Source organism: Cyprinodon tularosa, unplaced genomic scaffold (assembly GCF_016077235.1).
Source record: "Cyprinodon tularosa strain WSP-4 unplaced genomic scaffold, ASM1607723v1 ctg17, whole genome shotgun sequence".
Taxonomy (NCBI): domain Eukaryota; kingdom Metazoa; phylum Chordata; class Actinopteri; order Cyprinodontiformes; family Cyprinodontidae; genus Cyprinodon; species Cyprinodon tularosa.
The window spans coordinates 474,898-502,185 of NW_024038531.1; the positions used below are offsets into that span (position 1 = coordinate 474,898).

At 39.4% G+C, this 27,288-nt stretch overlaps 1 protein-coding gene across 2 annotated transcripts in view; it reads left to right on the forward strand.

Annotated features, from left to right (window-relative positions):
* Nucleotides 1-27,288, forward strand: part of enox2 (ecto-NOX disulfide-thiol exchanger 2) — a 321,929-nt gene that overhangs the window by 59,312 nt on the left and 235,329 nt on the right. For both annotated transcript variants that reach the window (XM_038281359.1, XM_038281357.1), the window contains exon 2: nt 13,274-13,363. In XM_038281359.1, coding sequence (XP_038137287.1) covers nt 13,330-13,363 — 34 coding nt within the window. In that variant the 5' untranslated portion in view covers nt 13,274-13,329. The remainder of the gene's footprint in view (nt 1-13,273; nt 13,364-27,288) is intronic.

The window sequence follows — 27,288 nt, forward strand, 5'->3', positions numbered from 1 at the left end:
CCATGGATCTTCCTTCTATGCAAAGAATAACAAAAAGAAGTGAAGCCTTTTTCTTTTCTGTGATAATGTAATAACAAAGTAAGGCTATGCGCCTTGTCAGGTTTGTGAGTACTTTATAAGTGAAAAGCCCTCATTAAATAATCATTGTTTTCTAGTTAGATATGCCTATAGTGTGTTGTGATGTTAAACACTTAACAAACACATCCTGCACACGCAGGATTTAATCAGGGCTCACAGTGTGTTCTGTATATATGCCTCCTATATTTCGGCCTTGACTTAACACTTTCTGACAAGTAGAGCTGAGTCCCATCTTCCTTTCGCAAACATGCAACTCTGCCTTTTTAAACCTTTATTCCCTATAATTTAGGTGACTCAGCACTCTGGTTTTATGTTTTTTTGGGGGTTTTTTTTGTAGCAGTTGCTCATATATTAAATAATATATTTTGTACGTTCATGCAAACAGAAAATGAAAGGTTATTATCTATTAAGATGACACTTATAGAAGCCATCAAGGATTTCAAAGGATACAAATGAGAGATAATGAAAATGACCTTAAAAAACAGCATCATTACCCTCCTCCTTATTTCCAGGTCTAGTGTTTGGTCATTTGCTCTTATTATCATCAATATCCCAGTTTGCCAAACATAATTAACATCTTCCTTCATTTTGTCTGCTTCAGATTTCCTTTAACCTTTTTTTTCAAAGAGAGGCTGAGTCATTTGAAATAAAGTTCAATCAGACTTGGAAAAGCCAAATATCTTTCTGTCTCTAGCTTATATTAAATCCTGGGCAGTTTCCTCTTTTTGCGTTTAAATTTAGTCTCTTTTGGCATTAACAAATGATATTCCAAAAATGAAGATCACCATGACTGTGAGCAAGCGGGAAAATGAATGTCCCTAACCACCTTTGTTGGCCATGAATGCAAAGACAGCACGTGTCTACTGCTGCTGAACAGCACTCATTGGCTTCCAGCCCACTCATAAATTACAAAGCAAAGTCTCTTCCAAGACCGCCTTTAGGGAAGCAGTCCATTCAATAAGACTGGTTTCTTTTGAGCACCCCAGCTGTCAGTTAATGGAGTTTTAAAAAAAATAGATATTGAACAGTAAAACTTAATAAAGATTGCTAGTTTGTATTTTCACTTTTTATTTCATGTTTAGCCTAAACCAATCTAATTACACAGGGGCGGCATATCTGTCAGGTCAGGTAAAGGATGACAAAATCAGTTACAGATTTTAACTAAATTTAAGAAAAACCTTAAATAATTTGTCAAATTAATCTTGCAGCTGCTTATTTCCGAAGCAGCAGGGACACTGTCTAGATATATGAACAGATCCTACACCCTTCAAGTGTGAATAGCAGTATGGAATATTTTGCAATGGATGATAGACTAAACGTCCAGTGTAACGTGATCGGGGGTAAACTGGGGTTAGAATTTCAACTGCATGCACATTTTACCCTTAAGTGTTTGAGCCAGAATATGATGACGGATGACTAAAGCAAACAGAAAATAACCGATCAAAATGCATTCATATTACCAACAGAATAATGTCCAATAATGTCTGCTGATCACACCTTATGTAATGTGCTACTGTAACGGTCAGGTAGATTGTCTACATTAAACATCCTGCAACATTTCTTTCTGCTTCTTCCCACTTGTGTCAGCTGGAGCTGTGATGGTGGAGGCTGTGCTGAAGGCCGGGTGGGGCTTACTGTTATTACTGGATTCATTGCATCTTTTTCAGCTTGGCAATCATTTGTAGTTGTAAAAGATTTTCATCAAATTTTGCCATTCCATAAAGGACTTCTAAGAATTGTTTATGATGTTGTTTTACTAGATAAGCTCTAGGATTTTCTACATCATGCAGATTACACGTAGATAGTAGAACAGATGTGGACAAAGGCAGAGAGAAAAACACTAATAACTAGACTCAGCAATGTACTGTTCTGACATCTTTAATGACGTCTGATAGTAAGGTTCTGAGCATGCAGAAACTGTTTTGTCAGAGATGCATATTATCATTTATATAACCATTCAAATTGCCAAATTTTATTTCTATTTACTACCTTTGGATATCTCTAGAAACACAATTTGACACTGTTGTATTAGAGCTATTGCAGATCAGTTTTCCTCCTCTAGTAATAATGTTAGAACAGATTTAATGGCACATAGTAGGGTCGGTTCAATATAGGTCTAAAGAATATAATTATAATACTTGTTAAAAAGACGGAGTATTAAAAAAAGCACCAATAAATCTGGTTAACTTCTACCTTGTAGACGTTTTTACTGGGGTCACACAGCTAGATTTCTGTTTAGTAAAATTAAGAAAACCACTTTAGTGAATCCATTCTGCTGTTATGAAGTGATGCAAGGTCTGGGTGAACCCTCTCCACAGCTCACAGCTCTGTTTCCTACCCCAAAAGAGATGGTTAAACATTACCAAAACATGTAAACGTAGAAATTGGATAAATGGTGAAATTATTTTCAAAACCATAAGGATTCAAGGATTTGTTATTGACATACCATCTCATATTTTAATATTTGTATAATGAAATTTGGACTCCAGCCCCAGTTTAATAAGCTTGATATTTAATAAAAGAAAGAGAAACAGATGAAGCTGACATTAGTGCAGCTTAGTTCAGCATTCTAACATTCATAAACAGAATTTAAACTGTTTCTTAGCCTGGAGGTCTTGGTCTGGATGTGCAGAGGCTGGACAAGTCCTTCATGATGTGGAGAGGACTCTGAGGTGGAGGGAACGCTGCTCCCTGCAGCCCTCTGTGCAGCCATGACCATCCTCTGCAGAGCCAGACTTCTCAGCAACAGCGCAGCGGCCAAACCGAACAGTGGTAAAGGTGCCTCAGGACTGAGCTTCAAAGTCCAGCTCTCTGCAGCTTCCTGGAGACTTTCTTGTTTTTTCTGACCAGACAGGAAGTGTTGCCTCTCCAGGTGAGGTCAATGGATAAATGGGCACCCAGGTAGCTGCTCCTCTGAGGTACAGGGGATGAAGAGGATCCTTCTTCACATTCATCCATAGGTTATTGTCTCTGCTTCAGGTGTTAGAGCTCTTCTCTCTATTTGGACTCATTATTGTTTATGATGTGTCCCTCTGCTGTGCAACCTCACTGTGTCACCTGCACACTTCACCATGGGTGTCTTGCTGTTCAGTCAAATGTCAGCAGAGTGAATAGAGGAGGGGGCACTCAGCCGTGGGGTGAGCCAGTGCTGAGTGTAATGGTGATGTTGGTCCTGAAAGTCTGAGGTCTGTGGGTCAGGAAGTCCGGGATCCAGTTCCCCAGTGTTGGTTCAGGCCAAGAGAGTAGAGATTCTACACCAGGGTCTGTGGGATGATGGCTTTGAAGGCTGATGAGAAATCAAGTGAGAGCAGCTGAATGTAGGAGATTCTGCTCTCAAGATGGGTGAGGGCTGTTTGACCACCGGTGAGATGGCGTCAGTGGTGGATCGGTTCCTCCTGTGGACATAATGATGTGTGTCCTTATTTCCAGAGATCATACAGTCCACAGTGTTTTTTTCCTCCCATTTGTGAAAGGTAATATGCAGGTAAAAACTCAGAAGAGCGTCCATCAGTTTCACATGATTAAAGTCCCCCAAAGCGTGTAAAACCCCTGAGGCTGCTTTATCTGCAGTGAGCTAATAGTGTCATGCAGCTCTATAGTGAGCACCACTGTGACTTCCTGTGGCAGATGGTACAGCTGACATGTCACATGTTCTATCACCTTAGAGCAGTAACTTTTTACTACTCCACAGTTCATACATAGAAAAATATTTCTGCTCTTTTTTTTTCAAATCCTGTCATTTGTCTGTGCTCCGTAGATTTTCAAATAAATAAGTTAAATTTAGTTTCTCTGGTAAAAATGAAAAAACGGGTAACACTAACAATGTGTTTGTATCATGTAAGGGATTTTATTACAGCTATGCTGTTCTGTTATTTTATTATAAATGTTTTTGTGTAATATGTTCTTCCATTTCCCTGTCAATCTGCTGATAATAATCAAACGATAATAATTTTTACTTCTGCTATTATATCTGATTGTATATGTAATATATATTCTATATAAAGAACAAACAAACAAACATCTGGGATATACCAAAAATATTTTTTCCAGTGCAGCTAAGGATCTGGTCAATGCAAATGTATGCAGCGCTTATTCCATCATACTGCTGTCTCTGTGCAACCTATTAAGGGTTTGCATTAGCTTAAGTTATCTGGGAGTTTAACTACTACCGTGCTTCCAAAAATGAAATTAAAAACAATCCACTGGACTTTGTTTCCAAGTTGGAAGACATTTCGCTTCCCATCCAGGAAGGTTTTTCAATTAAAAATGACAGGAGCCCAACAAAGCCTTGTTTTGAAATTGGAACAGACGAACGGGTCCACCCATTTGGCATGGGTCTGTTTGGCTTCTTTTGACCGCAATACTCCATACCCATCTAAGTGTCTGAAAGGTCGGTCGTTAAAGGGGATTTTTGGCCCGGCTGATTAGGAAAAAAAATCCCCCAAGGCTTTGTTGGGCTACTGTATAAGACCTCAAACTCAACGCTATTCCTGACATTTTGAATTGAAAAAGCTTCCTGGATGGGAAGCGAAACGTCTTCAAACTTGGAAGCAAATTTCTTTTTGGAATGACAATGACCTGGATGACTGAGAACCTTCACCAGCATACTTCTGTACTGTATGTCAGCCGCTCCGTTCTAAAAGCACGATCCGTCTTGCGCATGCGTGAACAGAATAATAAGGTCCGGTTTGCCAAAAACTATGGAATAATAGTACTGAAAATACTTATTTATATACTTAGATTATTAAAGAATGCTCAACTACATGGTATAGAAAATACTGAAGACTTTTCTGGAAGAAATGGAAGCGTTTTAAATTCTCTCTATTTTATTGCGTGATGTCATCATCTGACATAGAGCAGTCACAGTGACGTTTGAAAGGCTATTTAAATGTTTTTTATGCATTGCTTTTTTTTCGTTTTTAGAATAAGCGATATTTACACAAATACAAAAAAATTTAAAGGGAACCCCCCGCCAAAAAAAGACAAAAGAATTAAAAAGTAAGAAAAACAAAGTATTGCTTTCCTGGAAGTTAATCTGTTTGCGCATGTGCGGGACAGATCATGCTTGCGGTACGGATCGGATACTGACACTGTAGCTACTGGAGCTATACTGACCTTTGCTCTAAAACTAAAGCATTGTAGTGCATACTTATAGCATTTAGCATCATGCATCTTTCTGTTTTATAGAGGTAGTTCCTCAGTCAACAAAGAGAATGAGACTAAATCTTCCAGCGTTATTTCGGTCTGGTGAAGGTGCAGGAAGCAGAGGTTCTGAGCAAATATGCAGTTTTTTAAGGATTTTGATGCAAATGAGTACCTTATGTATTATGGTGTTATTATGTATTATGGTTTCTTGTAACCATTGTCTTCTGCTCTCTGTGTTTTAATACTAGCGGTAGTGTAGAGGAAATATGATGACGCACCATTCATTGTTCTGAAGCCTGTTGATGCTGGCAGGACTGTTTCACTTCCTCCCCAGTCCAAACCTCTGCACCATTTTATCTCTTTGAATTATCACAGAAAAAGTTCAGATCTAACTTTAACCATTGGATATCAGTTTTTGTCTGTTTGTTGGTCAGACTTTCAGATGAACCACAGATTATTTACAATATTTATTTACAAAAAATGTTAACATCTCACACGTGGCCAAAAATAAAAAGCCTTGATCATACTATAATAACTAAATACACAGATAGATACTACTTCTGTCTTTTGTCTCTGATGGATAAGAAGTGAGACGCTGTTACTCCTCTGGCTATGTCTGTTAACACTGTGGAAAATTGTTTTTTCGCACTGCATCAGAGTTTTCAGTGTGAGCCATGTCTAAGTGATGGGGGAATGGATCCCACTTGTAACCAGCTATTTCTCTTTGATCATTATTCGGCAGAGAACTGTCTTCTTCGCTCTTTCTGCCCTCTTATTGCCCCTTCTCTGCCCTCTGGCTGTTTTGTATCTGTGCAGTTTTCTAAATCCTTATTCCTAAGACTGCTGGATGGAAAATGAACCGTACTATGGAGTATGTAATTCTAACACAATGATACAAATGACTAATCTGAAGCTTGAAATGGTACGCAGATGATTAATTGTTTTGTTTTTGAGTGAAGGGAATATCAGCAGGTTCTCATCTACATTTAATCATCTAAGAACTCTTGAAAAAGAAGATGACCAACTGGACCTTAAGGAAGTACAACCACAGGCCAAAGATGCTCTAAAAAATGTAGTGACTTATTTTTTCATATATATATTTATATATTTTTTAATGGGTTTAATTACTTCCATGTAATACATTGACATATTGATGCACAGCGGTCCCTCCCTCTTTCCAATATGTTGTTTCCCTGTGTGTAGGCAGGTTTGACAGACTGTCATCTCTCCAGCTTGTCAGTAGAGGCTCATTAACAAGCATGTTGTGTCACGTGATCAAGTGTTTGTAGTGGCGTGGGAGCGTATGTGGGTGCGTTTGTCTAAGAATGCCTTACTGCTTTACGTAGTTAATGATCTATATAGACTAGACTGATTCATAAAGTGCACGCTAACTTGGATGGCAAGAAATTAAATAGGAAAATCCAGATCTTCCCAGATAAATTTTTCTGCAGTAGAGTAAAACATGCAGAAGTTTTACAGCCACCTAACTGGTTAGGCTATAGGACTTTAAAACCAGCTAATGTACTATACTAGTGGGATGTCTCAATCTAGAATAATTTTCACTGCATTTTCCTCTGCTGGGCCTTAATCTGATACTTACAGGTAGATTAAACTGAATAAAATGTGCACATTATTGTTATGAAAGGATATTCAGTGTAGCCTATATCCTTTTCAAGTAAGCAGAAGCATAAAACCCTCTACCTTAAAGTTTCTTTCATTTTCCTTGCATTGTCATGGAGATTTTAACAGACGCTCTGCTTGAAAGTTTCCCAGACATTTGACATATTCACAGTCGTCGGTCTGATCTGCTCTGATGTGTTAGATCTACCAATCCTCTATGCATGAAGCACTGAATGCTTTGCATTAAAATGGCTGTGAATTCAGAATGCAGCAAAGCTATTTTATCTACCGGTGAGCAAAGGTGTAAAAAAAAAAAAAAACAGAAGACAAATTAAATCAGCATTTTGCTTTTCATGCTAATAAATTAGTGTTGGGTTTTTTTTTTCTTTTCATTTATGGTTATTAGGATTGAAACAGTTTTTATAATGAATCATAATTAATCAATTCATTTAATAAATGATTTAGTCATTTAATAATTGTTAACTTAATCACACAGATTCCAAAGCATGCCATTTTCTGAAAAGACAATTAACTCAGTACAGTTATCAAGACAAAACTTAAAGAAATATATACATTTTGCATTTAAAGATACAAAAAACTTCTTTAATATTCTTTATCAAGAGCTCTTCCGTGAGCTTTTCTAAGCATACTTTATCAATTTAAATTGCAACTAATATGTGTGCTGATCAGCTAAAAAAAATCCTTCATTAAAACTTACCGTAATTTTCGGACTATTAGCCGCACCTGAATATAAGCCGCAGAAGCTAAATTGCATGATTTGTGCATATACAAGCCGCACCGGACTATAGGCCGCAGGTTTTTTATGTTTATTGTCCGTCTTTCTTGCTGCCGTTGTGTCTCGTACCACTCGTGGTAGAAGTCTGCTTCCAGGGGACCTCCGCATTCCCGCGCGTGCGGCTACCGTACTTGTGTGTTGAAGCAAATGCGACGACAACATGGTGGGTCAAAATCCATAGATTTAGGTATTACCTTAGTGGCCGTTAGCTGTAAAAGTCCATAGATAAGCCGCATTGTTATATAAGCTGCAAGGTCGAAAAATGGGGAAAAAGTCGCGGCTTATAGTCCAAAAATGATGGTACCTTATCTTGACTTTTTTAAAGAGGATACATCATAAGGATTGGCTTTGCTTCAGGAATGCATATTAAAGTTGAGTGTTTTGAATATTTAGTGGTGAAAACATCTATTCTATGGTATTGTTTTCTTTTTCTGTTCATATTTATATTAAAAACACATTTAAATGCTGTGACTGAGATTGCACTCTACAATTATTTGTGTTAGAACTGACTTCTTAAGCCAATACAGATTGAAGAAGATCGGAGAGTCACCAATCTGTGCTGGTTTAAAGAAGTGAGTATTGCTTGACCTGTCACTCACTATGGCTGGTCAGATTACCCATCCAATAGAGATAATATCTTGATGGATGGATTACAAAGCGACGCTTGTACAACACAGATCCTGATCATAATCTGCAGACCATTTTTCATGGCAACAATGCCATTGCCTTCATGGGTGTAAAAATTCCTCACTGGCAAATTTGAGTTTTCTGATGGAGTATGCAACAAAAATCTACCCTGATTGACACCTGCAGGCAGTCCCTATCCCACAGGGTAGTGCTTCTATCAGCGAGACCTCCATTCCTTGGTTAATGAGACGGGGAGCAGTTGGTAAGCTGTTGACAGATGGAAAACTAAAGTAATTCATTGCCGCTTCTTGTGGAGGAAATGGTGTTATTGCTGTAAGGCCCAACATATTTTCTATATTTATTTTTGATGCACATAAGACAAAAATAATTAAAACCTCTGGCACATTTATATTTGAATTGATATTTTGACTTAATAACAAGTATCCCAACTTGATTCTGACAGAGAATATTTAAAAGAAGGTAAAGATTTGGGTGTTGACAAGTGGTCCTTTGAATGTCAACATCATCACCAAAGATAAAATGTAAAAAGGCCAGAGAAGAAGCACTACCTGGTCCTTAATAATAGATTTCACTGGGGGAACCAATGATACTTGAAATCCTCCACTTAAGGCAGGAACTCTCCTCTAACCTGAAGGGGAGAAACCACTTTTTTCCAGGTGAGCCCCAGGCCCTCTAACCTGGACTTTGAGGGGCTGATTCTCATCCCAGCTGCTTCACAACTGACTCTGTACCTCCACAGTGCGTGCTGTAGACCTTTGCAGCAGGGAGCCAGCAAATCCACTCCATCTGCAAAAAGTAGAGACCTTTAATCCCTGAAACCAGACCCCCTCATGGTCTGCTTGTCCACAGGACAGATTGCCCATAGTAAAGGGTCACCCATTCTCTACTTCTGGAGTGCCCTCCCACCGGGCACCACGAGGGACATTGTCAAATGCCTTCCCCAGATCCAAAAAACAAAAAATTAACTGTTGGGCAAACTCCCATGAACCCTTGAGTAGTTTCACAGCCAAGATAAAAATTGCACTCATCCTCCTGAGGCAGAGATTTGATGATCAGCTGGACTTTCTCTCCAACACCCTGGAATAAGCCTTCCAGGTTAGTCTGAGAAATGTGATCCCCTTATAGTTCAAACACACCCTTTTGTCCCTCCTCTTATGGAGGGGAACCACCACCTCAGTCTGCCAATCAAGGGGCTCTGTCCCCGACAGCCACGCTTCAAGAAGCCCTTATGATGGCCAAAAAATTGGGGCCAAGCGGGAAGGAATGACATGAATCCATCCTCCAGTGGATCCACCACCTGCATTGTGAACACTGAGGGACGTGTGCAGAGAGGCAGAAGCAACCTGATCCATGCACGCTTAAACTAGATTAATTACTGTAATACCACTAAAAACTTTCAAATGATAATTGAGTTTAGGATTTATACTTCTTTCACATTGTTTTGATCATTTTAGAGATGTCTAACACCTTGTATAATCAAATCACATAGCTGAATAAAATTTCTGAATCTGGGAAAGGTATGAAAAATGTGATGTTTAAAGATACATATCCACTATCTCTTCTTACATAAGCTTGGTGTGCTACATGTCCCAAGTCAATTTAATTAACTGGTTCTGCTCCTTTAAGTGCCATAAAATCAACTATGAACCTGTCCATTCTGGTACATACTAACACAGGTGGTGGTTGCACAGCTTGGTGCTCTCATGTAGCTTTGTCATACTGCATGGATGAATGCCAAAGCAGCAGGTGATAGTGGTGAAGCGTCTTGCCTATAAGGCCCTGTCATCCCTAAAATGATTACCTACTTCCTTGGTCTTATAGCAGTATAGCAAAAATATTGATTCATTCATAGTCTGGCCCCTTAGGAATCCACTAAATAAAAATGAGCCAAGAAGATAAAGCACATAGAACAGATTCCTGAGATGTTATCTGTAAGGTACAACACCTGCATAGTTCTTCCTTGAGGTAAACCCACCTCTGTACACATGTAGTTATTTCAAATTTCTCAATACACCTATTAGGGGAAAATGAATTCAATGTGATAGATTTAAACTTTTTATGAAGGTAGATTCACATTATTTAAAAGAAAAACTTGTAGGCTGAGGACTGCCAACAGGAAATTAAAGATATTGGTAAACCTCTTGTGAAATACTGATGCCTTGGATGATTCAGGCAGCGAATCGTTTTGTTTTTTCCATTCCAAGCTACAGTTTCAGTGCCATTGAGGAAAAAGATGAATGTACCCTTTGGGACTTTTTATAAGGGTTGCTCTCACTATCCATCACTTTAGTGGCCAGTTAAGCCTCGTAATCCTCTCTCACTGAGGGAATCCTCAAATTCTGGTCTGAGGTATCTTTCCTTTTCTATTTATCACTAGCAGCATAGTACTTACATGAGGGAAAATAGATCAGAAGGTCTACATATGTAGCCATTCCAGATTAAATCACTTTAAAAAAAAAAAAACTTCCTGGCATCTTCTTATTTTCAGATATTATATTTGTGCTAATAAAAGCAAAGGAAATGTATTTTTCCCCTCTGAACAAGCCTTTATTCCTCCAGGTTCATACCTTTTTATACAGCAAATCTCATTCTGGTTTTATCCAATGTTCTGCCTTTTGGTTTTAAGAAATATCTGATTTACACTGTTAGGCTGATCAGGTTTTTGCAACACTTCCAGGCTGCTTTACTTATAACCCTTATCCCACACATTTCCTTAAATTCAAAACTAAGCTTCATCTGATCTTTGTAAAAGTACCTTTCAAGTGAGTGAGGGAAAATGAGAAATGCTGGTAATAAAAATGGTGGGAAAGAGGGTGCTTAAAAAAAGAATAAAGTCATTAGTTTTTTTTTTGCCACAAAAGACTTTAAAATCAGATTTTCTTTGCACTTCTCCCACTAGAAAAAAATTATTAAATAGCTATCATTCTCACAGATTTTATCCTAATGTCTTCTTGATGGTGTCTCAGCAGCTTAACTTCCAGTCTTTACAGACGGAAACGTGTGCTTTTCACTGCCGGCCATGAATTTGCTCTCTTATTGTTGCCACTGGTTTGCTTGAAATCAGCAAATTCAGGGCTTTTTTATAGACCACCTATATGTCTGCATCCCTCTCTACAATGACCATTATGCAGGGTTCCTTTCCATTTCTCTCATCTTTAAAAACACCATGTAACTTACTGCAAACCTTTTGGTTTTTTTTGTTTCTCACTGTAGGCCTCTGGGCCCTGATGGTGCATATTATTTTGTTTGTACCTAAAGACAAAAAAAAGTAAGTGATTTAATCTTGCAAGTGGCTAAAAAAAAGTTAGATTTGTTATTTCTGTTCTCAGTAGGGCTGGCCAATTAATTGCAAATACTATATAATTGCAATTTAATTGCAGTGCAATTTAATTCTGGTCACATTATATTTAACAGGACTAATAGAATATATTTTCTTACTCCAGCCATTTAAGTGGCAGTTATGTTTAAAGTAGGTTTGCTTCCATGGAAAAGGAAAAAAACTTCCTGCTAGCAAGCAGATCTTCTATTATGTAAGTAAAAGTAACATACAAAAAATTTATATATATATATATATATATATATATATATATATATATATATATATATATATATATATATATATATATATATATATATATAGTAGCCTCATTGACTATAAAACAATGTCTGTGGATTATCTCCCAACTTACATAGGCGGTATTTTAAGAGAAGAGCCCCACTTGTAGCGTTGGTTGTGTCAAGCGATGTATATTGGTCTGAGGAATTATTTAAAAAAATGTATATGCCTTAACTCTTTAGTTCCCAAAGTCCGCGGTGTGCCTTTAAACATGGTAAAATAGTACAATGCATTAATATATCTTTTAAGCCTTGCAGAAACTGCTGTGTTTCTGATGGAGAATAACTAATTCATATGTCTGCTGGAAGGGAGTCTTGGCCTTAATGTTAATGTTGGCAGAGCAACATTGAAGCCCAAAATTATTCATACCCCCGGCAGGTTTTGCTTTGATTTAACTCTGGGTTTTATCTCAGTACATTTTCAATAAGAAAAAATGTTTATACTTTTGTAAAATCATTAGAAAAAGCTTTAGTGGCTCTAAGTCCATCCATCCATCCATCCATCCATCCATCCATCCATCCATCCATCCATCCATCCATCCATCCATCCATCCATCCATCCATCCATCCATCCATCCATCCATCCATCCATCCATCCATCCATCCATCCATCCATCCATCCATCCATCCATCCATCCATCTCTCTAGACACCAGACGAGATGATGTTATTTTTTACAGCTTAGTCTCCGATTGTCTTGTCCTTCAAGTATCAAAATGTAGATGTGAACATCTGACCATTTAAGTCCTTGAACCAAAATTAAAATGAAAAAAATCAGTAACGTCTTCCTCTCAACATTCAGAAGCTATTGTCAGCTGTGTGGATTGAGGTTTTGGAATTACTGTGACCTTCTCAGTGGTCTATGAGTGTGTTGGCAAGGCATGACTGATGCAGATTATCATAGTAGGAGAAATAAAATGACTGTGGTCATAGCTGATACCCTAGGGTGTCTCTTGCTGGAGTGAAACCCATTAAAAAATTCTCTGTGCACCCATCTGGCAGTATTTTGTATTTCTTCGTTGATCCTCCCAGTCTGGGTGTTAATAGTAGAGTCAATGGGACCCACCCCAGCCTCAGAACCCTCTCTGGCTCCACTGAGCTTCTGCTCCACAAAGCAGGGAGGTCGTGTCTTTTAGAGGAGCAGATGAATTACAGTCTTCTCCGGCTCTCTTCTGTCTCTGCTCAAGACAAAGCCTTCTTTTATGCCTGTCCCTTCCTAAAGCTCATCTCACTCGGTGTCCTTGAACGAGTGCCGAATGAATAAGCCGTGTTGTGAAGTTGTGCTTTGGGCGACTCTGAAGTTGTGATTAGTGAATAGAACAAACACTGGCTAATCAGGAATTTGTTCTGCTTGTTTTGTTTTCTGAAACAGATTCCTTATAGGAGCAGAAGAGCTGAGGTCACGTTGTGCAACGCTCTATCTATAGGATGTACAAGGACTACAGATCAGGTCGAGTCACAGGTAAGAGGCCTCATTTGCCTGTTTGTAACTTAAAAACAGCTCCTAGAGAGCTTTTAAATGCTTAAAATTTCAAATCAATGAATTAGAACATTTTTATTTTCCTCCTTTAGATACAAACATGGAAAATTATCCTTAAAGTCTCATTACACAGTCTATATATCTTAAGAATTGTATTGTTGGGAACATTGTTTTAGTTTTGTATTGTCTCATTGCCATTCCCAATTAATTTAAAATGTACAGTAAATGTTTTTTTTTTATATAATTTCTAAATGTTAATGATTAAGAAATGTTGATGCAATAAAGATATCTCCTCTAAGATTAATGGAAAAAATTATCAGTAAATTAACTAATTACTAAACATTTTATAGCTGCAGCCTTGCAAAGAACCTGCATTGATGGCAAATACATTCTCAAGAGTCTTTATTGTCAGAAAAGCAGAACATTTACCCGTTTTCCAACCATGACGCTTTAAAAGATCAAGGTTTAGTGTCTTGTAGTTAATGAACCCTTTGTTACTGTTAAGCATTAGCGATGGCTGCATCTCGATGTGGCATATTTCTGCTTGTAGGTTTAGGGCTGCATTGCACAACTAAGGGGAAAAGACCCAGAGTACCTCTAAGGTCTTTGATTTTACCTGAAATCACAGATGATTGAAAGTTCAACACAGGTGGCCGTTTCCACAGGAGGATGATCCTAAACACATCAGAACCGGTTTTGGAAAGGGATAAAGGAGGCTAACTTTGAGCTTCTGTAATAGCCTCGGCTTCAGCTCTGTGCCTTCGCACACCAACCAGGTGATCGGCTGCTGATTTTCCCATTTCTCTAACAGCAACTGAGGCATCTCATAAGAAACATGTGAGGAATCCAGCAGGAGTTTTTTTCACTTAATGTTTTTTACCCAAAGAAAAGAAATGATTAAAAATTCAATTTTTCTAGTGACTTAATAGAGAAATTGTCATTTAAACTGTCTGCTGCTCAAACTTGGGCTTTACCCATATTTAGTTATTTAATTAATTTATTTATTTCTATGATGCTATCCTTATTTGGAAATCTTTACAAACAGTTTGCATCATCCAGTATCAACATTTTCACCTGAGGTTCAGAGCTTCTGCCATGCACAGGCTCTCTGCTCTGTCACCCCTTATTATAATGCCATCCTTAAAGCAGCAAATGTGATTCAGTTCTATATTGGCCTTTTCATACCATTGCACATAAGCTAACACAAGGAGTGTTCAACACAGGAGAGCAGATAATGATTTTCATTAAACGCATAATTACCTTTTATACAACCCTGCTATTCATTGTGCATGAGATTAGGCATGATATAACTATATTTCACTAAGTATCTGTTATTATAATTTTGAAAACATTGGGATCCTGCAGTGCATTGTGTGAAAGTAGAAAGTGAAAGATTACTTTGAAGAAAAGAGGCAGAGGGGGGAAGAAAAGAGCCTTTTTTGCCAGATTTTTTTTGCCTGTGTCTGTCCTCCTCCATTACTCTCACAACGCAATATGCAAGTCAGCCAGGTGATAATGAATGCCGCGTCTGAATGCTGCTCCTTCCTCTCATCATGTCTGTGTCTGCTCTGCTTTCTGAGATACATCCTCTTAATTTTTTGGCTTGGATTAAATCTGTGCCTGGTTTGTTCAGGAGAATCTTACAGTGAACCCTGCGTTAAAAGTAAGGTGGGGTCTATCTTCATTAAATGAAGCTACAGTCATCCTGCTTTGAAATCTAATTTTGTCAAATTTAAATGTGATAAAACAACAATGCCTTTCAGGGGTATACAACTCCGTTTTCTGTGGCACTCATCATATTCACCTAATGCATTAGCATATAGATTTATTGCTGTTATTTCTCTTCTTTCAACCTTTAGTTTCTGATAACTTTTAAGATCTTTTTCTTTATGTCGTATGTTTCCTGCTTTTGAACACCACTAATACTAGGGATGTCCCAATCTTGAGATCGTATCGGCCCAATCTTTCCTATTTTCCTGTGATCAGAGCTCGGTTACAGTACCTGACTAGTCGCCCGAGTTACGATTGACTGTAGTTGTGCAATAGAAACCTCCCCGGCGGTGCAAAGCAAGTATGTCTGAAGTGTGGTAAGTATTTTACTGTCGTGAGTTAAGACTGTCTTAAAGCTACTTGCAATGTCTGCAACATGGCAATTTCAGCGGCAGAGATGCATTTAAGACCACGTACTTGATTCGTCATTTGAGGACAAAACATGACAATGCTTATGAAGCTTTTTGTAAAGCTGCAGATGGAAAAGTTACTAAAGCAAACCAACAAACGCTGGACGTTATGACGAGAGACAAATACTCCCACGAAAATAATAGAGCAAAAAAGATCGCAGAAAGGTTGGTGGAATTTATTTTTATTGACTTTATGGCCGCCTATGTTAAGCAATTGTAAGCTAAAAGTGGATCTTGGATAGCACTTTCTTTTTGATAATACTGTACCAAGTCAGTGTTTTTCTTTTTACTTTTGTCTAAAATATTCAATTGAAGCTGACCTTTAATTCTGGGTAAGATTTTGATTTAATGGGATTTACAGTAGTAATAGTAATGCTTTTTGATTTAATATTAGTCTAATAAACAGTTTAGTTACTTGATCAAAATATATTTGAGTTTGATCAGTTTCAATACTAAAGAGAAAATATCGGATCAGGACTCGAAATCGGATTTGATTTGAGGTAAAAAAGATCGGATCAGGATCGGAGGCCTAAAATGCTGATCGGCACATCTCTACCACCAACAGTCAAATACTGCCCATAAAATGACCCTCTGTGTGAGTATTTACACTTCATTTGTAGTTGTTGTTGTTTGAGCTGTTGTTTCTGTTAATTAGGTTCATTATTTGAATCTGACTGGATGTGTTGCATAAATAACGACATAATCCAGTGCATATGGCAGCCCCTAATGCTGAAAAAGAAATATGTCACTGTTTAAGGCATAGTTTTGAATGGCTTACAGGCCGTTATGTCTTCTATCTGTTGAAAAGGTTAAGGAAATTTGATTTTAAATAAAAGGAATTCAAATTGACTCTGCTCGTTGGATTTGCACATTTATTCAAGGGATTTTATTTTCAGGTTCCTAAAGGGAATGCTTACTGGAACACCAACAGCGGTGTTTCTAAGATGAGATATTATCAACAGTAAATATGTTTGCTTCTTGTTTGAATCCTTATTTGTAGAATAGAATTTTGAGATATTTGTGGATTATTCTTCAGATAGATAAATGTTTCAGGAAACTTTCTGTCATTGCTTGTTAAACTTGAACAAATTAAGCATCAGCTAAATTCTCTAAACCAGAAATGATCAGTCTGGGCTCTTATCCAGACCAAGTGAGCCAAGGGTCAATCGACAGCCATAAGGGAAAGAATCAATCATTAAAGTTCAAAGCAAAGTATTTCCTTTAAGAAGCTAAAAAGAAATGTATTTATTAGTTTTGTTGGCGTAGTCTTATTGGATCTGCAAGGAAAACATGGAATTGAACAATTCATAACAAAACAAAGGGAGAACAAGCTAACATTAGCCTAGCATCCACACAAAGTTTTTCCCGTTTTGCACAATATGATGTGTTTCTACGTAAGTAATTTTTGTAGCCGTATCTTTCACGTCCAGTAGTCTCCGAGAAATACATAAAATTACATATATGCCTATTAAATTAACTATTTATCAGAAAAGACTATTGAAATCCCAGCTCTGAAAGTCAAATCTTAATAAAAGGTTTTGACAATATATATTTATAATATTTAGATTAATATTTGTATCAATATTTATGCAATATACTCTACTGTTACATGACAGAAGTATGCACATCTTCTTTATTACAGAAAATACTCATATGTTAATGCAAGGTAGGTTTTAATGAGCATGATAAAAATATACAATTAATTCCAATAACTTTAAAGGCATAGTGGAGGATGCTCTTTTTCCGGGTGGAGTATCAAAATAAGTGGTCCTCCTGATTGTCAATCATTCTGGTGATATGTTTACATAAGGCCGTCCTACGCGCTCTTCTCCATTATCACTTACCGGTGGTGAGTCTGATATAGTAGAAAAATTGCAAATCTTCGTTTGGACAGCAACTTTTACACAGAGCGTGCACAAGGAGAAATTGGCTCGTGCACGCTGTCACATGCATTTAGTAGCCGTTCCCCATTGGGAGCGGGTACAGGGTTGTGCATGTGTATTATTTTTTTTAAGTGGAGAGGGAGGGTCTTTTTAAAAAATTTGCGAAAATCCTTCATTATACCTTTAATATTATATAATATGTTATAATATATCCATCCATCCATTTTCTAGCACGCTTATCCCGAGTGGGGTTGCGAGGGGTGGTGGTGCCTATCTCCAGCAGTCAATGGGCAGGAGGCGGGGTACACCCTGGACAGGTCGCCAGTCCATCGCAGCTCAACACAGAGACAAACATGACAAACGCACACACTCACACCTAAGGGAACTGTAGAGAAGCCAATTAACCTAACAGTCATGTTTTTGGACTGTGGGAGGAAGCCGGAGTACCGGTAGAGCACCCACGCATGCTCAGGGAGAACATGCAAACTTCATGCAGAAAGACCCCGGGCCGGGAATCTTTTTGCTGCAAGGCACCACTGCTACCCACTGCGCCACTGAGCAGCCCATATAATATATATAAAATTGTATTATATGATGAAATACTCTAAAAGACAGAGGTGGTTGTAACGTTCTAAAAGGGTAAAATAAAGGATAAACTGAAGACATTAGATAAGTAAAAAATAATTTCACAAAAACCACATTAAGCGTCAGTTTTACACCAAGTTGTTTTGTGTAAGTTTTATCTCATTTTTTCTGTTTTGATTGTTTCCTCCTTTTGTTGCCCTTTGGATGCCTACTTTTTATTTCTTTCTGTAACGCCACTTTTTTTTTCCTTTTTTTAATCATTACCTTTTATTCTACTTCCCCAAACAAACAGCTGCAGGTATAAGATGATCTTCATATTTACATTTCATAAGGCATTTTCTTCTCCTACATGTTCAGCACTTTTGATGTTATCCACAGGTCAGTTTTGAAAATTGACACTTAAGAAGCCGTCCTTTTAACAACATCCACCCTAAATGATGCTTTAAGTTCAGTAAATCATTCTGGGTTTAGGCTGCATTAATGATGAAATCATTTCCTTGTTGGTCTTTAGCACAAGTTTTAATTGCCAATTTTCACTTAAAAACTGATTTTGCTTTTATAAGAAAGTTTTGCAGCAGTTGAATACAGTGAGTTAAAGTTGTAAAACTAAGAGCCCAAATGTTCAATTTCCTCTACTATGGTCTATTTGTGTTGCAGTAGTTTTCAAAATGAGTGATTCTCTGGCCCTGAGGGATGTTAGGGCACTGCTAACAACATTTCACCAGTGCAGAAGGGTTAACAGTTGTTTTGCACTCTGTGTGAGACCCATTTCCATCAATATTCATGCTGAGGGGAAATTCTCCAGAGAAAATCCTGGCCTCCTTTCAGGTTTAGCCTAATCCTGTTCCTGGAACCAATTCCGCCATCACCAGGACACCTGTAGCAGTTTTCCTCCCCCTCCATTATCATGAACGCTGATGCAAATAAAGTGCACTTTCTCAAAACATCTTGACTAAATTTCTTATTTTTTTTATGTTGCTTTTTATCTTCTATCCGAGTCATACATTTCTCCACACAGGAAAAAACAACTGTTATTTTGAGAAATTCACCTGCAGAGTCACCTCAACCTTTCCTGTAAGGATCATCACCTGCAAACCATCAATCAGGCTGCAGGGAGATAAAATGAGGAGAGGCAGGAGGGAAGGATGGTGGTGTATAATTAGAGAGGGAAGGGGTGAGGAAGAGAAAGGTCAAAAATAAACTTATGAGTACCATCGAAGACAGAGATGTGTTCTCTAACCTCTAGGAATTTTAATGCTGACTTGCTTCTTAAGTTAAAGCAAAGTAGATGACGTTTATTTGGCAGTGCAAAAAAATTGCAGATCCTATCATAATGCTTTAATTTTCATAGTGGTGACAACTTCCAGTTTTCTTCTTCTGGAAGAGGGAAAGACATCATCACCGTGGGATTTGGCATCTAACTCCAAAAAGTCAGCTAATAATTTCGAAACTCCAGGGATAAAAAAGGCATCAATATGTCATGGAGAAGCAAATATTAAATGAGAGGAATGCTTGCTAAGACAAGAGGAAGGTTATGCCTCCCCAAGCCCTTTTTAAATTTAACTGTTAGTGTTGTAGATTAGATGCAGCTTTTATTTATTATGCACTAATTAAGTTGGTATTATTGATCGTATAAATTCTTCTTATTTACTTAACAAATGTGTTCCACAGGAGACTTAGAGTAAATAGGATTTCTATGTTTTTTGCTTCACGACATAAAACTCACATGACCTGTTTGATTGGAGTCATGATAAACACATCAGATGTTTAATATCCTGCCTTCTATTTGTCTAAAAAACATGGATGTCACGGCGCGCACGCTCGCTCTCGTATCCGACTGTAAAAGCAAACCAAGGCTGCTTTCATCTTCTGGGCACAGAGACCCAAATGAGCGTTTGATTTGAATGTTTTGCTACACTAATCTGACCACGGAAATGACATTGTTGTGAAAATAAAAAATCAAGACACCAGACAAACATCCATTCCCCATGGACACCAAAATTGAATGAGAGAATGCACTGGCTGTTATTCATTATGACTGGCTGACAGGGTGTGATATACTACGGTGGCTGTAGCAATCATCACACCAGGTTGTTTCTTTGGCTTCGTGCCCTTTATTTACTTATATTCACAGAACAACTGAACATGCCTCTAGACGTAGCGGGCGCTCTCTCTCTACTGCCTGTTTCCCCACAGTCCTGCCTAAACATAGGTAGCTGGCTCCCCCTAGAGGCGTTAACTAGAATTGTTTAAGATAGTCAGTATATCTACCACATCCCTCCCCTCTAGATTAAACTACTTAATTACTTTTAATAGCCCTTTATACAAGATGTCTTTTACTTATTACCCTGGAACCCTTAATTAACTCTTAACTAGCAGTTACTTATAACTTTTTCAAAACATGTGTCATACAAAAAATTTTTTTTTCTTTTTTTTTTTTTTTTTTTTACATCAACACATAACTCTCTAACTTGGGATTCGGGTGGACTACCTCCTCCCAGTGAAGTTCCAGGACGCATTCTAGTCCTGTGGCTGGGGAACTCACTACTAATTGTGTATATAGTCTTTTAAGTACTCTGGAGTTCTTCGGGTTCGCTGAGATCTTCGCAAAGCTGGTGAGTCAACTGCAGGTGAAGACTCAGGCTCCTCCACAGTTGCTCCTGCTGCAGTGCTGCGATCAGTAGAATCCTTAGAGACGGCTACCTCAGGTTCTACCTGAAGTGGTGGTTCCGTGACGTCGTCTTCAAGCGAGGTGTCAGTTAACACTTCTGATGTTGTCACCAGTGGGGTGGAGCTTCTGCCACGTACTTGGTCGATGTGTCTTCTCACAACTTGTCCATTACCTAAGGTAACTTGGAATGACACAGGGCCTGTTTTCTCTGTTATTTCTCCTGGTACCCAGGCTGGTCCTGAGCCAAAGTTGCGGGTGTAGACCAAGTCTCCTTCTCCAAGTATTCTCACTCGAGCATGCATGTCATGATAACTTTTTTGTTTCTCTTGTTTATCATGTACTCTGTTTCTAAAGTCTGGATGAATTAAGTCAAGAGTTGACCTCAACTTCCTACCACACAACAACTCAGCTGGTGATTTGCCAGTAGTAGATTGGGGTGTTATGCGATAGCTAAACAGAGCTCGGGACATTTTAGTTTCCATAGAGTCTCCTGCCATCTTCTTCATGAGTGACTTGAATGTCTGTACAGCCCTCTCAGCTAAGCCATTAGAAGAGGGATGGTAGGGCGCCGTCGTGATGTGACGTATGCCGTTCTTTTCAGCAAACTCTTGGAATTGTTCACTCGTAAAACAGGTACCATTATCTGACACTATGATTTCTGGTATTCCATGTTGACTGAAACTCTTTCTAAGACATTCAATGGTAACTGTAGATGTAGAGCTACTCACAAAATATGCATCGATCCACTTTGAGTATGCATCCACTAGAATCAGGAACATTCTTCCCATCCATGGACCCGCATAATCAATGTGGATTCTCCTCCATGGTTTATCAGGAACTTCCCAAGGATGTAATGGGGCCACTGGAGGACTGTTCCGGTTTTCCTGGCATGTCGTACATGTCTTCACAAGCTTTTCCACCTCTGCATCGATGTTTGGCCACCACATGTAACTTCTGGCCAACCCTTTCATTCGGGTGATGCCTGGGTGTGCTTGGTGTAGTTGCTTCAGTAAAGCATTGCGTCCAGGTGGTGGAACCACAACGCGTCCTCCCCACAGGATACATCCTTCTTGGGTGCTGAGCTCATCCTGGCGTCGGGCGTATGGAATGAACTCGGGACTGTTCACCTTTGGCCAGCCTCTCAAGATGTATTCACGCACTCTTGCTAGCACAGGGTCTTTGTCTGTCCACTTCTTAATTTGCTGTGCGTTCACCAGTGGCACGCCAATGTCCTCAAACAACAGCACTCTCTCCTCCTCCTCAGGCGTGTTTTCACTTCCTCTATCCAAAGGTAGCCTACTTAGTGCATCAGCGTTCCTATGGTCCCTACCCACCTTGTAGATGATGGTGTATTCATACGCTGCTAATGTGACTGCCCATCTCTGAATCCTAGGAGATGTCATCTGGGGTATGGCTCTCATCTCACTAAAAAGTGAAATTAGTGGCTTGTGATCAGTCACTATTGTGAACTGCCTCCCATACAGGTATTTATGGAATTTTTTTACTCCGAAAACTACAGCAAGGCCTTCCTTGTCCAACTGGGAGTAGTTCTTTTCAGCTGCACTAAGAGTTCTGGAGACAAACCCTATGGGTCTTTCTGAGCCATCCGCCATACGATGAGAGAGTACAGCTCCCACACCGTAGGGTGATGCATCACACGCTAAGATGAGAGGTTTGTTTGAGTCATAGTGTACTAACACACTACAGGACTGAAGTAGTACTTTGGACTCTTCAAATGCTTTCTGCTGCTTGGGCCCCCAGGACCATTTTTCTTCTTTCTTCAGCAGGATATGTAGCGGTGCCAGCAGCGTGGAGAGCTTTGGGAGGAACCTATGGTAATAGTTCAACAAGCCCAAATAAGCTTTTAACTCCGTAACATTTTGTGGCTCAGGTGCCTCTGCAATGGCTTCTACTTTCTCTGTCAGAGGGTGTAAACCACTAGCATTGATCTTGTGGCCTAGGAACGTCACCTCTTTTCCCATGAACTCACACTTGCTTCTTTTCAACCTTAGGCCGCTTTTCTCCAATCTTTGAAGTACTTCTTCCACTGTTTTCAGGTGTTCTTGTTCATTTGGTCCTGTACAAAGTATGTCGTCCAAATAAATGGCAACATTTGGAATCCCACCTAAGATGCCCTCCATAGTTCTCTGGAATATAGCAGGACTGGAAGCTACTCCAAATGGTAAGCGTGTGTAGGTATACAAGCCTTTGTGTGTATTAATCGTTACATACTTCCTGGACTCTTCATCTAATACGATCTGTTGGTATGCATGACTCATGTCTAATTTTGTGAAGTGCTGCCCCCCGTTTAGCTGTGCGAAAAGGTCCTCCACTTTGGGAATTGGATACTGATCCACCCGTGATGCTCTATTGACAGTGAGTTTATAATCCCCACAGATTCTAATGGAGCCATCCGGTTTCCGCACTGGGACTATGGGCGCCGCCCACTCTGCAACCTGCACTGGTTCGATTATTTTGTCTTCCAGGAGCCTCTGTAGCTCGCTTTCAACCATTGGTTTAACTGCATAAGGTACCGGTCTGGGTTTGAAGAATCGTGGTTGGGCCTCCTTTTCTACAGTAATCTTCGCTGTGACCCCTTTTAGCTGTCCCAACCCTTCTTTGAACACCTCTGCATGTCTTTCGAGGATCCCCTCGAGCTGCACCTTGGGCTGGAATTCTACCTTATTCACCCACTGATCCAACATGGCTAACTCTTTTATCCAGTTTCGCCCTAGTAGATTTGGTCCTTCACCCCCCACTACTACTACAGGCAAGGTCTTTTCTTTGTTTTCATGTTGCACTTTCACTTGTGTCATGCCCAGCACTCCTAACTTCTCTCCTGTGTATGTTTTTAGTTTTAGCGAGCAGGGCTTTAATTCTGCAGTGTCTGTTTTCTTCCACAGTTGTGTGTACTGCTGTTTGCTTAGTATGGTTACTCCACAGCCAGTGTCCATTTCAAACGTTACTTGCATTCCGTTTAGATTTATGGTGCGTGTGATGGGCGCGACCTTGGTCAGCTCTTCTGACATGCTGTAAATTGTGTGAAAACTTGTGTCCTCTGTATCACTTTCTCCCTCCCCTCTAAGTTGATTCGCTCTCTGTTCCTTCCCTGGGCCCCTGCTTTCTCCTTTGTGCCCTCTGAACGTTGCCTTCTGCACATGTAAATTGCCCGCCTTCGATCTACAAGCTTTCTTAATGTGCCCCCTCTTGCCACAATTATGACACAGTTCAGTGGCAAACTTGCATTCAGCGGCATTGTGCTGGCCTTTGCAGCGATAACAACTAGGGAATTTGCGTTGCCTTTTTTCAGCAGATACTTTGTGGACACTTACTTTAGTCTTTGGTACACGTGCATGCAGCGCAGAGTCCTCGACTAGCTTCCCCTGCATTTCTTTTACATCTTTCGAAGCTGATTCCATCGCCTGGCATAAATCCAAAGCCTTCTCAAAAGTTAATTTTGTTTCAGATAAAAGTCGCCTTTGCATTCGATCATCATTTACTCCACACACCAATCTGTCCCGTAACATTTCTGACAGTGCATCTTTGTAGTCACAATGTAGGGCTAATTTCCTCAATTCAGCCACATACTCAGCTATTGACTCGCTGCTCTTCCGTATGCGTGAATTAAATTTAAATCTTTGCACAATTTCACTTGGTGTGGGGTTGAAGTGCTTTTTTAGCTCAGCAGTGAGCTGATAATACGTTTTTGCTTTTGGTAATTCAGGGCTGACTAAATTCCTCAGCAAGCTATAAGTAGTTGCACCCACACTACTTAAAAGCACAGCTTTCCGTCTTTCTGGCTCCTTAATATCGTTAGCTTCAAAGAAAAAGTCCAGCATTTCACTATACTCTTCCCAAGACTGAGTCGCATTATCAAAAGGGGTTACCGATCCGATCACCGCCGCCATCTTTACTTGCCGCGGTGGAGGTGCTGGTGGAGCCCGGTGCGGCAAGGAAACCTCCTCAGCCTCGGCGCTGTTGAATTCACTGGAGCTCGCTTCTCCGTGACTCATCTGGGAAATTCCAATCCTTGAAATCCTCGTCGCCAATTGTGTGATATCCTACGGTGGCTGTAGCAATCATCACACCAGGTTGTTTCTTTGGCTTCGTGCCCTTTATTTACTTATATTCACAGAACAACTGAACATGCCTCTAGACGTAGCGGGCGCTCTCTCTCTACTGCCTGTTTCCCCACAGTCCTGCCTAAACATAGGTAGCTGGCTCCCCCTAGAGGCGTTAACTAGAATTGTTTAAGATAGTCAGTATATCTACCACACAGGGGTAATTGAATTTTGCCTGGAAAACATTCACTTTATTTTATGACAAGCTGTTTTGGGTCTTAAAAGCACAGCAACAAGACAAAAAGGTTGAAGTTTAATGTTTAGTGGGGTTATTTTCATGACCATAAACACTAAATAAATCTTTTAAAAATCCTGGTTGATTGCAAAGTGTTTGTCTTTTGATGACTGGTTGTTTAATCTGTCCAAAGTTTCTGTACATCATGTTCTGTGTTATTTCCCCTGACCTATTTTAGCTTGTGAAGCAAGTAGTTTAATCATCCAATATTTTTCAAAGGCTAGGATGCGATCCAAATGGTTGGAGGAACCCAGGTGCCCATATTTCAGTATCCGGTTTCTGAGTTGATTCCAAATATCCAGATTGCAGCAGATTCTTTATAAAACACATTATGCTGTTGGGTTACCTGCCTCTAAACAATTCAGTTCCGACTGAGTGAGTTTTCAGGAAACTCTGTCAGATTGGATTTTAAAGTTGAGGCTTTCTATGAAAGTTGGCAGGAGTTCTGATACAGGGTGTTCAATAAGAAATAAAGACAAGCGATGCTTCTCCACAGTTTTTTTATTTTATTTATTTTTTCAATCTTTTGCCTGCAGTTTAATTTTTTTACATTTCTCCAGAACGAGGAAACGCACAGGAAGGATACTTTATGTTTGCTTTTATTTTGCTAAAACCTGCTAAAGGCAGGTTTTCAATCAGGACTCGAATAACCTCAGTTAAACATACTGCTAATGCTCTTATTGGAAGGTTTAGATCAAAGCATATTTATTCAGGAATGATGAACTTAAATTGTAGGAATAAATCAAATTAAGAACCTGTTTCAAGACTGGAAAATGTTCACAGATTCTCTTCATCTGATCTAACAAAACTGAAGAATCTTTGTCAAAAAGTAAGGGCAAAAAACTTTAGTTCCTTTTATGTCACGGCCATATAGTGGCGGCCATTACGTTTCTTGGACTTGTACATTTGAGCCCAAAATGCACCACTTATGGCAGATTTAGATGCTCCGACGCTGATCTATCCTGGTTTGCAAGTATGGAGGACCAGTTGCAGAGAGTGTTTTCAGCTCCTTTCGCTTCAACTCGCTCCAGCCGCTGCAAGCATAAAAAAACCCATTCCATGCCAAATAGTTAGTGTTTCGGGAGTAATGTAGCATAGGATGGTTCTACAAAGCATTGAATCTGAAGTGTTATCACAGTTTTCAGATTGTTACCAGTTAAGAAATGAAAAGGTCACTCACATAAACACATTAACGGTTGTGGTTGAATTTATTCATCTTCCATTTCTTAGGCTCTGTGAGGTTGTGAGTGGTGAGTGTAAACTATTTATTCTGATAGAAGAGAATAAGGCCTTTACAGTGAACTGTAAAATACTGTAAAATAATTCAATTTCACTGAACATTCTCATTTGGATGTATAATGTTAGGACAGTAGTTCACTATTTTTTGGAAACTTTACTGACAAGATATGAAAGGTCGTTATAAGTTCCAGGTGTTTAGAATTAATCTGTCCATGAAAGAAAATGTTTAAATGCCATTGGGTTTAGTAGATGTTGAAACTGCCAGTAAGTGTCAGAATGCGGCAGCAAGGGCAGTGGAGATTGACTAGCGAGCATTAAAGTTAAAGAAAGTGCAGTGCTAAGGGCAGATTATACTTCTGCAACGGCACACATCAAATGTTGCTTGGGTCTGGTTGTGAATCAGTTTAGCTGGTATGCTTCTGCACCGTCGGTCTGGAATTTCTAGGGATGCAAAGCAGTTTCCCGCCAACGGCAAGGGGGGAGCCTATCAAGAACTCGTGAGAACTTCGGCAGATAGTCACGAGAACTTCGGCGGTGCCGGCAGGAGTGTTTATTTTCCAAAACAACAACGGCGCGTCTGTAAGATATCACAGTCATTGAGATGGATCTAGAGTTGCTAGACACCGAAAAGGAACAGGTTCTGTTAATAGAGTTGGAAAAACGACCAATTAACCTTTCGTCATAGTTTTTCATTGTGGTTGTTCATTGTAGTTGTAGTTGTTCCTCGGGTTCTCCCGTGCCCTGGCAACGAATCGAGAGGGACGACCACACAGACAGCCGGAACGGCTGGAATCACAGCTGCTTTTTGTCAGCGCACTTCTCCTTGAGGTAGCGTGGGCTTGCGACTGTCCGATGCGTAGTCACGATTTTTTTGAGATGCGGGACGACGGTTGCAGAACCTCTGTGCGGGGACTTGTCGATTGCAGAGGCTATGCGTCAGAAGCATAAATTGGCCTCTATACATGGGATACATAAGGAGTGGCAGAAAGAAAG